The sequence below is a fragment of the Tympanuchus pallidicinctus genome, unplaced genomic scaffold (assembly GCF_026119805.1).
Source record: "Tympanuchus pallidicinctus isolate F22 unplaced genomic scaffold, pur_lepc_1.0 scaffold3, whole genome shotgun sequence".
NCBI lineage: Eukaryota > Metazoa > Chordata > Aves > Galliformes > Phasianidae > Tympanuchus > Tympanuchus pallidicinctus.
In genome coordinates, this window is record NW_026294747.1 from 80,670,861 (window position 1) to 80,685,214 (window position 14,354).

The 14,354-nt window shown below is 37.0% G+C and overlaps 1 protein-coding gene across 5 annotated transcripts in view; it reads left to right on the forward strand.

Annotated features, from left to right (window-relative positions):
• Positions 1–14,354, forward strand: part of CDK14 (cyclin dependent kinase 14) — a 306,835-nt gene that overhangs the window by 229,523 nt on the left and 62,958 nt on the right. For all 5 annotated transcript variants that reach the window (XM_052696727.1, XM_052696729.1, XM_052696730.1 and 2 more), the window contains 2 exons: positions 6,159–6,298; positions 10,442–10,588. In XM_052696727.1, coding sequence (XP_052552687.1) covers positions 6,159–6,298; positions 10,442–10,557 — 256 coding nt within the window. In that variant the 3' untranslated portion in view covers positions 10,558–10,588. The remainder of the gene's footprint in view (positions 1–6,158; positions 6,299–10,441; positions 10,589–14,354) is intronic.

Here is a 14,354-nt window from a genome sequence, read left to right on the forward strand (position 1 = left end):
TCCTGCCATTGCAACTACTACCATCGTCTCTCCTGTTTTTCTCGATGGGACATACAAATGTTGTGGTATGCAACTCAGACTTGGGAAGAGTGATCAGCTCTGCTATTTGGAGATACTCAGAAACAGCCAGTCCTGATTTTCCCGGACCAGAACAGTACAGGGCTTGATAGTTAAGTGTATTTGTGCTTGAGAGAAAACCAGCAGTTCTCAAAATAGAGATTGATGTTGTGTTACTCCATTCTGAGAAGCTCAGGAGTTGCAGCTACATATAATAATGGCTTAAGTACTGGTTCAGTAGGTTATTTTAAGAATTTACCAAGCATATAAGAATAATTTATCTAGATGTAAATGAGCAGTAATTATATTTAAATATGTATATATATATTTCTACTGTTAGAACCTTCATTTGAGTCATTCAGTTTTTTCATGAAATGCTATCTACTGCTTTCCATGCCTGCTTTCCAGCTACTGAGAATTAGTTCAGATGTGTCAGTGTCAGCTTGCTGGAATGCACTGAATGAGTATGCACTGAATGAGCACCTCCACAGTTTCCTGAAGGGGAGTATGACCTCTTTTAGCTCTGTGTGAACAGTAACAATCCAGCACCAATAGTTGTAGTTCTGTGCACGTATGAGAAGAGCACTCATGAGTGGTTGTCACAGCTTTTATTTTGATAGTAAACACTTTGATCACCCTTTCAGTACTTCAACAGATAGAACTGCTGATGCCGTTATATACTAATATAATTTAAACTAATTTCTAAAATACCAAAGGGAGATTGTTTCATACATTTTTATGGGAAATTATGAAGATCTAAAGATACTGGAGTGCAGTTGTGCACAAGAAAACAGAGCAAGGATACTGGAAGCAGTGTAGTGCCAGACCTCAGTGCCAGATTTGCCCCAGCTTTGCTCATCTGAAAAGCTTGAACAGCATTTTGCACTCATGTGGCTATCTTACGTGCTGTGAGGGAAACCAAGAAATATGCCATTGAGCTGGTGGCCTACAGAGCCTAGAGAGCATGGTTTCCCATCATTTGTGCTCTGTGATTTTCAACCAAAATTGCTGTCAGCAACTCAGTTTGTCTGGAGTGAGAGGAACACTGGACATCATGAGATGCATTTCTTCTAAGGAAGGCATACTGCCCTGCACAAAACGGTGGCCTCAAGCAGATGTGGGGGATGATCCCCAGGCTGAACTATGGTTGTGTGGCTGCACTTGTAAGTTAACTGTAACTGTGTGATTTGGCTTGATGTACTTCTACCCTGCGCTGCAAAGCAAATCCTGCTTTCTGTGATTGATCAACCAGACTGAGTAAACCATGGCTTCAGTAAACCTTCAAAAGCTGTCTCCTCAATTTGTTCATCAGGTTAGTCCTTGGTACCTTCTGTGTAAAACACTAAGAAAAAAGGCATCTTCTTTATTCTGCTAGATTTCCATCCCTTCATCTCTATTGAAAGCTGAAAGCATGGCATCCCAGTTTGAGCTCATTTGTTGGTTCACGATGGCTGACCGACCTGTGCGGCTGCACTGCGGAGGCTCTCTGGGTGTGCTGGCACGTTGGCTCTTGGAAAATGGTATGTGTTCTCTGCAGGACTGTAACAACTGAAAACGTTCTTTGTGTTTAGTAAAAAGAAAATGTGGCTTGAGGTAGGTTCTGCTCTGGTCTGTGCACTGTGTGGCTTCTCTGAACAGAGTCGCACATGTATTCAGAGATGCAAAGCAGTCAAGGCACAGAGGGGCATCAGCTGGTCAGAAGATAAAGGGATTTGCAATGCAGTCATTAACTATAATGCATGAAATTGGCACAGCCTTGCATCAGAAGAGGCCTACAACCAGAGAGAATGTGGAAAGATTGCCAGCTCCAAGCTGGCTTGGGTGAAAATCCTAAAACTGAAATATGGCCCTCATGGCTGTGATTGTAGGTAAAATATCTGTAAGCTTTAAACTACGCTAAATGATGCAATTGTTCTAGTTAGCTGTTGTTTTGTCTTTCAGCTCTTCAGGTGACAAGAGACTACTTAGAATAAAGTAGCAGAGCTGGGGTTCCCATAGGGAGTTAGGTGCCTCCCTCCTCAGGGCCATGCTGTAAGCTCCAGTTGAGAAATGAATTAGTGATAGGCTGTGAGAGTTGTATCTTGAGATGGAAAATACGCACAGTAAACGATTTTTGCTTTGGGAAGTATTTACCTCATGCTGTTAGGAGTACATAGACAGCACATTATCTCCGTTTGTTTTAATGCCCATTTGTCTTAATTATTAATGTGAATTTGAGCTGCATTCTTCATTGCATTTAAAAGCAAATCACTCCAAGTTCAGAAGTTCATTGCACATGCTCCAAACTTTTTTTTTCTCAAGCGCTTGAAACAGACTTCAGTGATCTTAGTCATGTTCTGCTTGACCAAATACTGACCTTCCTTGCAGTAGAAAGACATTCAAGCCTGTTTTATAAAATTAAATCAAATTCATGTAATCCAGTGAGATTTACAACTGCTCAAGTATAGTCAGATTCAAATATGCTTGAAGTGAGAAAGGTTCATATAGTGTTTGCTTTTGTTGAGCTAAGGCAGAGAGATTAAGTTGAAAATCAGTGCGCTTTTGCAAGTGTCACCAAAGTAGGTCTGTAAAAATATTCCTAATATTTCTCAGAATAATATATACGTAATATCTAATACTCTTTGTCAAAGATTTATCTGTATTCTGCTGTGTGCCACATTTTCTGAAAGTATGTACGCTGTCATGGCTAGTAACTATTCCTTGGTGATTAGTGTGACAGTAAGTGAAGCGTGAATATTGAGACTTGCCATATCATGCATGCCAAGTTACTATATGGCCCAACTGCTGTGAGACAAAACATGCTATTATGTTTTAGACACAAAGCCATATTGTATGAAATTCCATTCTGTCACATACTGAAGGAGGTGTATTTAAAAATTAAGTCTTTTCTTCTTTATTCCTTTTTGTTAACTTTTCTGTATTAAATACTTAACTACTGAACCCCATCAGAACATTCAGCTTTTGTTCCTACTGAGGAGTTGTTTCAAACTTATATCAGAAAAATCATTAATGATTTAAGAAGGAGATTTTAAAGAGACTATTGGGAAGGGAAAAAAAAAAAAAAAAGAAAGAAAGAAAAAGGAAACAAAACCAAACATTCTGATGTTTCAAACTGCTGAGGTTACACACTAGATGGGTTTCTCCAAACAATTCTAATACAGTAGATGAACATCATCATAGAGTACATTTTTCATAAGTAAAAGAATAGCTTGACCTTATGCAAACCAAAAAATTTGTCATGCATTCCTCTAAGGCATCAGTTTTAAGACCGACAACCTTAGGATTCCACATGCATACGCCTGCTGCAATGTCCAGTGACTGCCAGAAATGTTCTCAGCAGAAGACATGCTCTTTGGAGAAGAACTTTTTCATTTCTGTGCAAATCTCCACAAACAAAACTGCCACTTTTATGTAGACTTTTGTCTAGCTAAAATAATTTGTTCCTTGAGTTACTTGGATGATCTTCGGACTGTAGTACATAGGAGGTGAGACACAATCATTACGGTCCCTTTTGACTTGTAAATCTATAAATATTTGGGAACTTGATTCTAATATGGAGCAACGGGAATCTTCAAAGCACTGTGTAATCAACTAACCCCCAGAGCCCTACTTGGAGTATTATCTGGGTGAGAAAGTGTAATGATAAGAGCAGATGATTGCAATATTTTTGCAGACTGTGTGATAGTTTTTTTCTATTTATTATAAATCAGGTTCTAATTTTGACTTATTTATTCACAATTGTCTCATTAGTTGATAGCATTTTTTTTGCAGCCCTACGTACTTCTTTTTTTTTTTTTTTTTTTTTTTTTTTAATATATTGTATTTATGTAGAATCTGCTCATTTTTTTACTTTGGCTTCTTGGTTAACTGATATCTTTGTGGTTTCCAAACTGAGAAGATCAATTTGGCTTTCAAAACTCATTCCTACTTAAATTACTTTCAATTTATTAGTAAATCTGATTTTCTTCTTTAACAAATCTTAGCAGCATACCAGGTACTTTGGTGATGGAAACAAAGCAGTGACACCCTTTTATTCCAGAACACGAAGGAACTAGAGTGTCATCATCCAAAATTTCACCTGCAGTTCAGAATTCATTAATTTTTGAATTATGCTTCACTTTTTTTTCCTTACACTTTGTCAGTCTCAATTAACATCTTCAATATACCTTCAATATACCTAAGAATGATAAAGTTATTTTTCTCATATTGGATGTCAGTATTTCACTACTTTAAGAAGTGGCCACTTTTTTCTAACTTAACACTATCTTTCATTCAAGACAGCAAGTTTACTTCAGCTACCAAAAAGGATGTAGCTGCCTGTATATGGGAAAAAATACTTAGATGAAATAATTTACCAGGGCTTCTCAACAAATACTTGGTTAGGTGGGATTAAGACATAAAACAAGCCTCACTGGCTCAATATAATCACCGGTCCATGAGAATTTAGATATCTATAAGAACTAGTGGCAATTCTCAATAGGTATTTGATCATCCTTTCCACTTTCTCTGTGAAGAATAGTCTTTTCTCCAGGTATTTTTCTGTTCTTTTTAACTAACTTTGCTGTGTTTTTCAAAAAAGTTGAGTAAAAGAATTTCTATGTACTAATAGTTTAAGGAGTCTGGAATTAATCCTTTTGTAAAACCTGATTTACAGGCAATGGCTGTCTAATTTGAGATGCCTTTATTTTGTCATGAATTTAAAAAACGAGCAAACAAGCCAAAACCACAAAAATTATGCTTATCGTGAACACCTAGAATACTAATTCCAAATCCATATCCTGAGACTGCTGTAGGTTTATGACTCATGTGAAGTAATGGCTTAAAAATGTCAGTGTTTCTGAAGCAATTGGTCCCCAGACAAATTTTGGACAGATATTCTGTCTGTTCTTCAAGACCAGATAGATAGGGACAATAGAAAAAAAAACATCTGTGTTTTATCCATGTTCTCTGAATGATGTCCCTCAAAGCCATCTTGAACTGAACAAGAGGAATTTGTACGAAGCATGCTGTTGGTTTATTGATTTTAGAGCACACCAACACTATCTTTTTCAATTACTGCAGTATTTCGGACTGTAGTCTGCCATTTCTGTATTAGTAAACTAATACCTATTCTTAATAAATAGGTCTATACCAATTTATTAAGAATAAGTACAGACTTCCTAATAAATAGGAAGTCTATAATATATCTTGACATTTTTACCAGACAAGAGACCTGTAATGAGCAATTTATAGTATTTATGGAGTTACCTACTAATAGCAGTAGTAGCATGATGTATACTGATTCACCACCTCTTTTTGAACTGTGTATTATAAAAAATTAGTTGGCTTTGGAAATGGAGGGTGGCTGTACTATTCTAGACCAAAGCTACATCATGATCATCTCCATTGTACTCTCTCCACTCAGAATCTATTATTTTTAACTTATATTTTCATATTATACCACAAGGATATAACTCCTGGTAAAATAATGAGTTTTCCTCAAATTCCCTACATAGTTTACAAAAGATAATTCATTTACGATGTAATGTTTGCCTTGCATTAACACCTAATGAAGTCAGCCTCCTGCTATGAGAATAGATGAAAAATAAGTCAACACTTCCCAAAATGCCTTTATGAATCATGATGCATATGTTCGTGTTGATTATCATTGGATTTTAAACTCTGATATTTACAAAGTTTTATAAATAGTTATGATTTTAAGCTTGGATTTCAGGTTTTTAGATAGAAATAACCATTTGTCTCAAGTGCCGTAAAGCCTCAGCCTGTCATTATGTTCAAATAAAATGCAAATGAAAAAATCAGAACAGTTGCTTTCAAGATGCTTCTGCTCACGATCCTTCAGTGTCCTAGGTAGGGCATGTGTGATATGGCACATTATATGCTCTGTATATGAAAAATGTGTATAAATTTTCCACTATCCATCCAGAAATAATTCACTGACTCCCAAACCAAAGGAATGTGTATCCCTGCAGTGCTTCCAAACAGACTTTGTTTTATACTGGCTAGTAAGACGCTTGTTTCAGCTGGGCCAACTGCAGATGGTATTAGTAAACAGCATAATGAGATTGTTTTTCAGAAAAACCTCCTTGTTTGTGTTTCAGGCTGAGCTATGTGAATCATGCGGAAGATCTAGCCTCCAAACTACTCCAGTGTTTCCCAAAGAACAGATTGTCAGCACAGGCAGCACTGAGCCATGAGTATTTCAGTGATCTGCCCCCTCGGCTATGGGAATTAACTGATAGTGAGTATAACCTCCTCTGAATCAATTAAAAACAAAGACATTTGTTCATGCAGGTGCATGTGTGTATACTTGTATGTATGCTAACACTCATGTGGAATACATTCATGAATGTGCACATCCACACACAGAATACATGAAACTACATAGTTAGCTTGTAGTTAGCTTGACACAGGGAAAATGGAATTATTATTATTTTTTTTTTTTTGCTATCTCTGCTCTGCAGTCTGCGGCTAGCTATCTTTGTATTTGATTATGTGCACAGCCAAGAGAATTATCTGAATTGTCATAAAGCAAAAGGAAAATACAATTTACATATTTAGTGCTTTTCATTTTCTGACATACAGTACTTCTTAACTAGCTGCAGCACGCAGGATATAAATCCAGAATCTCTCTCTGTTATAACGGTAACCTTTAAGAAGGGAATTGGCATTGAGAAGTCTGAAAAACACAAAGTAGACAATTGGTTAATTTGCTGAATTAAACAGTATAAGTAGAAGATGGGGGATGATATTTCCAATTGAGAATGCTTTCAGTTATTACGTGCATCTTTTTATGTCTTTCATAAAACAACATGCATTCTAATTTACTTGGAAAAAATCAGCATGTATGCTGATTTTAAAGTTATCTCTTTAATTCTTGTCCAGAGAGTTAAAAGTGCCCTACTATTTATTCTATGGAAAAATATCATTGTGCATGATATTTTTTGCTTGAGAAGATTCTAGCATTATAAATAGGTTTCACAGGAGAATGTGAATAATTATTTTAATTTAACTAGAGGAGCATGCTTTCATTAGAATCATAGAATGGCCTGGGTTGAAAAGGACCACAATGATCATCTAGTTTCAACCCCCCTGCTATGTGCAGGGTCGCCAACCACCAGACCAGGCTGCCCAGAGCCACATCCAGCCTGGCCTTGAATGCTTCCAGGGATGGGGCATCCACAGTCTCCCTGGGAAACCTGTTCCAATGTGTTGCTATTTTCAAACATGCATCCAGTACCAAAAGATCTAAATCCAGAACTTCAAGGTAAAATCTTGGATATGTAACAGTGGTGCATGTGCTTAATTATAGCTAACATAGAAGCTTGTGAAAATTGAGTTTACTTTCTGAATATTAACCCTCAATAAATTTTTGTTATTTCAGTATCAATAAGAAAACTCTTCCAAAAGTTTTATTTCTCCACTCTCAGTATGTGTAATATGTGTATATCTCAACATGTGTTGAGCTAGTTCTGTGACTGGCACTCTAAGTGCCCTACTCCTGACTCTGCCCTGAAGAGCTCTCTCTCATTTGTAGAACCGGAACAACACCAATTTCTGTACGCATAGGTTATGTCACAGATCTTCTCTTTGCTCTGCAAAAAGATTCTCAGCTCCCCCCTCTGCCATGAAAACCCCCTGCCACTCCACATAGTTTTCTGACTGTGGCCGTTCGTAAACTGAAAATTCAAGAGATGCAGAGTAAATTAAGGGTAACATTGAAAGTCTGCCTTTGCTGAAATTGAGGCAAAGAGATTCATTTCTTCAGAACTAATGAAACATCAAGAATGCCAGTTCATTTATCCTTTTTCCTCTAAATGGAAAACAAAAATCACTCCTCACTGGTGACATCTCAATCCTTCTGACTGCGTGATTTAGTCTAGCCAGGATTTTGAATTCTGAATTCTGCAGTAGTACTTTTTTGTTAATATGGACTTATTACCCACTTGCCACTTAGTTTATCAGTCAGTGGTTAAATCCAGTTCTATCAGTGAAGTAAATGCCTACACATTATCACTCTGCAGCAGGCTGCCAACAGAGACAGTCTTGTCCTAGTCATTAACAAGCACAATGTATGCAGAACACCAGAGGGGAATTAAAACCACAAAAAATACCTCAGGGTGGTATTTTTAATATGAGAATTTAATTTGTAATTTCACAGATTAAGAATTTTGGCTGCATTAATCCTTTTATCAGCTCACAGCAGGTTATTTGCAGAAGCATAACCATAAGGCGATATTCATTGGCAGAAACACGTCTTTGCATAACGTTAAACATCAGGAGCAGTGAAACCTTTTGAAGGGGGGAGAATAAAGATGAAAAATCATTATATTTTAAAGTAAGGTTCTTCTAAATGCCTCCAGTAAAATTTTGAGTTACAGAAAGACTATTTCTGTGCCTAGTAGATAATCATTATGAAGCATAAATCCAGATGCAAGAAAGGACAATCCCAGTATCAAATACTACAATCATTTCCATTTAATATGACTTGGATATACTTGTAAACATATTTACAAAACAAAGAAGTGATATACTTTGGAGAGTTTGGAAAATGTTTTCTGTATAGAGAAATTACCGCTTTTTGTGATTCTGGTTCTCTGGGTTAATGTTTTACACTGAGAAAGACTTGCTATTCATAGCTAATTAAATGTAGGCATGAGCGCCCTGAGAATCTGCAGAAGGATGTGCATGATAGTATCCATCACAGAATGTTGTCTACTTCCAATACTGAATTGCAAAGTTGGGGATTTAGGACCAAAACCAATGAAAAACGCACAGGTGAAGCAGAAGAGACAAAAGAAGTCAGTTGTATGATTTTCCATCTGAAAATATTGTTTCTTCAGAATCACAGTATTTCACAAAAATAGAATGCCTTGGACTAAAAAAAAATGTAAAAAAAAAAAAGTTCCTCTGTCTTTTTGAGGTTCAATACTAGTTATTTATCTTCTGGATAATATTTTACAGGATAACATTTTAATCTTGTGCTTTATTTTAAACGTGCTTGCAAAATTTATTTCAAATTTCATTCCCAAAAGGGTTGATTTGGGGTTTCAAGTCATGGCACAATTTCAGTTGGGAGTTAGGTTTTCAGACAGGAGCTGTCTGTCATCTAATCACATTCAGTTTTAAAAATGTTACATTAAAATGTAAGACTTTTGCAATTCAGCTAAAAAATTCTTGTCTGAGATTACATACAGTTTATGAAGCAACACAGTTCTCATTCATCTCGGACATGAGCAGCAATCTATAAATTAACCCCTGTTATGTACATACTGTATATGTTTACTTACTCTTTTCTATTGAAAAAAGTAATTTTAGTCCTCCCCCTTTCCTGCTTTCATATCTGAAAGCTCATATTGATTTATTTGCATAGAATTTGTCATTTGTAATGTATGCTATTGAGGAAAGCAGCATATCAAATACAAGTTGAGATGTCAAAGGTACAGCAGGAAGATCTCCTGCTTAAAAAATATCCTCATCTTTTAAATGCATGAAATACAGCTGTGCTAGTCTTTAGTGCAAACAAACAAACAAAAAGGTAACTGTTATGGCCCTGATTACTTCTTTTAACAAACAGTCCATTAACATTTCCTCATACAGCAGTGCACTGGCAGCTATCCAACGATATTTTCGTATGCACATTTGTTCTCGGAAGGTACCAAAACTCAGTCATTTTTCCCCAGCAGTTTGAGGTATCCCAAGTAAAAGTGAGTTTTCACATCATCACTGTGTGAGTCCTTAACCATTTGCGGTCTGACCCTGTGATTAATGTCGTGTCTGCTGCTAATTAGTTGCCTGGTGTTACGTGGAAATCCTCAAGGTTTTTCAAACTCATGCAGAAAGGATTTGCCTTATGTGAAGGCTTTCTGAATTTCTGGCATATTTTTAACAAATCTAATTATCTTTAACAGTTAGTAAAATGAAGTCTAATGAAATAGCTCACTTCTACTGGCTTGCAGAGATTTTGAAGGTGGTATATGTGATGTCAAATTATTACAAAAATTTGCTGGTTTTTTTCATCTTCATAATTAACCTTAAGCATTGTCGGGAAAATTTAAAGTGGAAAACATGAATTATAAGCATTGCAAGGAGAAGTAAGCAAGCATATACACGCTCTGGAAATGGTTGTGTTCTTTTTTTAAAGGCATATGTAACAGAAAATGTTACATCAGACAGAAAATGTTGGCATCAGACAGCTTCCATCATAGCGCTTGCCATTCTTCTCCATTCACAGTTTTTACAGTGCTTACTTACATAATTGGGTGGTATACATAAAAGCCATATTTATTTATTCAGTGTTGTGTTTGGCATAGATATTAACCAATTATTTTATATTACTGCTTTTCAGAGAAAAATCAAACTGAACTGACATTCTGTTTTGCAGTGTCTTCTATTTTTACTGTACCGAATGTAAGATTGCAAGCAGAGACCGGAGAAAGCATGAGAGTCTTTGGGAAAAACAATAGTTATGGCAAAGGTGTATCAAACAGCAAACATTGAAGAATACATGAGTTCATGATAGATAATGCAGGTAAGATGGTTCTTGGAAAGTATGTCTTTGAAAATACAATTTATTTTAGATTTTGGTAGACCAATGAAACTGAACTGTATGTTTCTTAAATTGCACGTGCTCAAGCAGATAATCTGTTTCTGCAGTATACATCTGTCAATATGATGAGTGTAAATTCTTGGCCTTGTGGGTAGGATCAGTGTGACTGACAGGTTGAAAACATCGCAGAACTCAGTGCCAGCAGATTAAACATTGAATTGCCTTTAATTTGGATTGAGGTATTCCCCCTGGTAAGATGGAGAGAGATAAAATAGCTCTTACCAATTCTCTTGTTAAAATCTGGGGCAAGGACAAAGGAATGGTTCCTTTAGTAGGTCTGGTAAATTTGATAGCAGAAGGGTGTTCTTGATGGAGACAGAAGTGTTGACGTTAATAAATTTGATTCGTATCTCTGGAATCTGCTAGAACTGTTTTTGTTCTTGGACAGCTTTGATACCCATTGGGGATTTGATACTCGATCTTTTTAATCACAGTTGTTCGGTGATGGAACAGTATGTAATTTGGCTCCAGATATTCCAATAGTAGAACAGAACAGAGAAGGGTAGGTGTGTAGAGAGGCTGCTTACTGACTTGAAGTAAGAGAGCGATTGCTGTGTAACTCTTCTGCTGCTCTTGTACCTATTCAAAGGTATAGACTGATATTTATGTGGCATATATTCGTTATCTGCAAATAGCTTCTGCTATTTCTGCTTGTTACAGTATCAGATATTACTTTTCCTAATGAATTACCTTCATTGTTTTACTGTTGGTATTCACATGCAATTATTTGGTTTTTTATTCTGTAATGTTATGAAGGCTGTTTGCCTGGCAGACAGCAATGGCTGAATACTGAGAAGTGATTCCGGTCTTGACAGCATGCCCCAATTTTGCACGTTCTCTTTGCCAACAAACCATTTAAGATTTTCTAATGTCAGAAATGAGGCTGCCTCAGAGCAGTCTGTTTACATCTTTATTGACAAGCTAATCCCTACTTTTTCCTAGGGGTGTGTCCCTGCAGACATTTCTTCAACCTTGTCTGCTCTAGCATGACATATCATCCATCTAAAGTAAACTTCAAATGTGCCCACATGTGCTAAAGATCCTTTGTGTGGAAGCTAATGTACAGAATCTTATTGCTAATGCACAAAATCTTCTTTCTGTTGCCTCCAAACAAATGAGTTTTCATTTATACAAAATGCATGATTAAAAATGTTATCTGTAAGCAGAGAGAGCCATGTGTACCTTTGATATACATTGCTGTACTGTTGTGGCTATTTAACCACAACTTTAATACAAAATAGTACCTTTCTTTGTATTAAAGCTAGGGGCACTTAACAAATGTGAAGTAGTGGTTTGTAATTACTGATTACAGTTTTACATCACTGCTTGGGACTGCATTGTGGTAGATGTGTACAGTGAAATAGTCAGTTCTTGACTGTACTGTTTAGCTTGAGCCATAAGATGGAGAAAATCATAATACTGAAAGAGTGTACAGTACAAAGTAAAAGTCTTACATGGGCTTGAACTCATTCAGATGAAACTAGAATATCAGGGGAGGCAGAAGAAATATGGACCTGGAACCTGGATGTTGGTGGGGAGCTGATAGGATGAGCAGAAACCTCAAAAGGAACAAGACTAGCAAGCAAGAGGAAAGATCAGTCTGTGTGGAGAGAGTAACAAGTTAGGATAAATCAGACTGAAGTCTTGATAATGTGAAAGGGAGGCCTGGTGGAGCCTTAATCTGAATAGCAGGTGGCTGTGACTTTAAGTAGAAGAGTAGTGACTGAGAAGTGGAATGTTCAATCAGTAAAGAGAGCAGAGAAATGAATGAGGTAGGAGTTGAGCCAGTTATTCTAGCAGAGGAGCAGAGTTGTAGTAAATGTATAGTAGCTGGTAGGATATTTAGTGTGAGATATTCAGTTAAAGTCAGCATTCATAAGGCTCAGTGAAACAAGAAGATGCATGAAAAGTGAAAAGATGACAGTAGCACCCCGGGGCCATGAAGTAAGTGAGGTGAGGATGGAGGCAAACAGAATGAACTGTCTCAGCAAGAGTGCTGGATAACTTAATACCCAGTAGAGTTAAAGGAAAATTAAAAAATGCCAATTTTGCAAGGAAATAGATCAAATTATAAAAAAACAGAGGAAACCCAATACTTGTAGCCCATCTCTTGGACAAGACGAGTACATGCATGTTTTTATTCATCTTCTTGAGTGGACTTTGCATATAGATAGCTGGTAAGGAATTAATGGAAGAGGTGGAATTTATTCAATCTCATGTTGGCATCTAAGCTAACCACTAGAGTATCCTTTCAGATACAGAGAAAGAAGTACTTCGAGAGCTTGGTTCTTCTCCTGCCAGAGCTGACATTTAAATAGATCCAACTGATTGCACTCTTGAGGCAAATATTCCTTACCATGTGTTGTAAAAAGGAGCCTTTTTTCAGAAACATATCTGTGTGCCTCAGTATCCAACTGTGAGACTGCTGGTGAGCATGGAAACACAGCGGAGTGTGTGCAGTGGCCTTGTCAAAGGGACAAGATCTCTGTACCTGCCTGTTTGCGGAGATCTGAATTTTGGAGTACGAACAATCTATTTTATTTTTTTAGTTCCCACCCAAAATAGCAGCTATGTATTTCCACTGAAAATGTGTTGAAGCATTCCAGTATTCATCAGGAAGCTGTAGAAGAGAAATATTTGTAGGCAGTTATCACTGAATCTTCTGAAGTGTAGGTGGGGAGAGTGGTTCTGGATTTTGTGTATTTATTTATTAGAACACATGCAAAAAAAAAAAAAAATTACACAAACAACAAACAATGAAGAAAAACAAAAAAAACAAGGGACCATTTTCAATCAATGCCAAAACCACACTGGTGCAGAAGTAAATTCTAGTTTTGTGTTTGTTATGTCTCTTCTTTTCATACAAGTGTTCCTCATTTTCTTTGTCAGGGTAGAATAGGGGATAGAATAGAGAGCTCCAACAAACAAACCGTGCCAAATCTTGCTGTGATAATTTAAGAAGTTATCATCTCCTGCTGAGCTCTCCATATGCTTGCGAGAAGCTGCTGCCCTAACAGTACACCCACTGAATTAAATCCACCTTTCCTTAGGTTTTAGAGAGCAAAGATGGTGGGCTTTGCCCAGGAGAGGCTGAGGCGTGAGCAAACATCAGCATCTGCCAACTTTGGAAGCAGCAATTTCTGGCAGATTGGTGAAGGAGAGGAGCTAAAGGCAGCAACTTTGTAAATGGCTCTGTCATCATGTGTTAGAGCTCATCTGCTGTCCTGAAAAATAGCTTCAAAGAAGATGAAGAAACTGGTGCATCCCAGAGAATTTCTGTTGTTTAAAATATTGCAGTGCTTCAGTTGCCTGCCTGCAGTAAAAAAAAATGCCTAAAATAGCGATGACCTGAGACCTGTTTCTGAAAAGTAATGCGTGTCAGACATGTACAGGTAATAGGGTTTTTGTGGACTCAATTGTCATTGTCATGGACTCCAGAAGAGAGACAACACATGAATTCCGTGACCATGGGGAAAGAGCTGGCATTTGAAGTTACTGTGGTCAATTTTCAGACTGGTTCCTGTTGGAGAATATTAGTAAATATGTAATAATGAGCTCTATTTTACACAAAAGAGTCTGTCAGCAGTGAATTAGACGGGGCATTTCAGAGAGAGAGGGAAGAAATCTTTTGACCATATCCAAGTTTCTTCAAAGCTTTTTGGTAACACCAAAGATTTTTATATTTTTA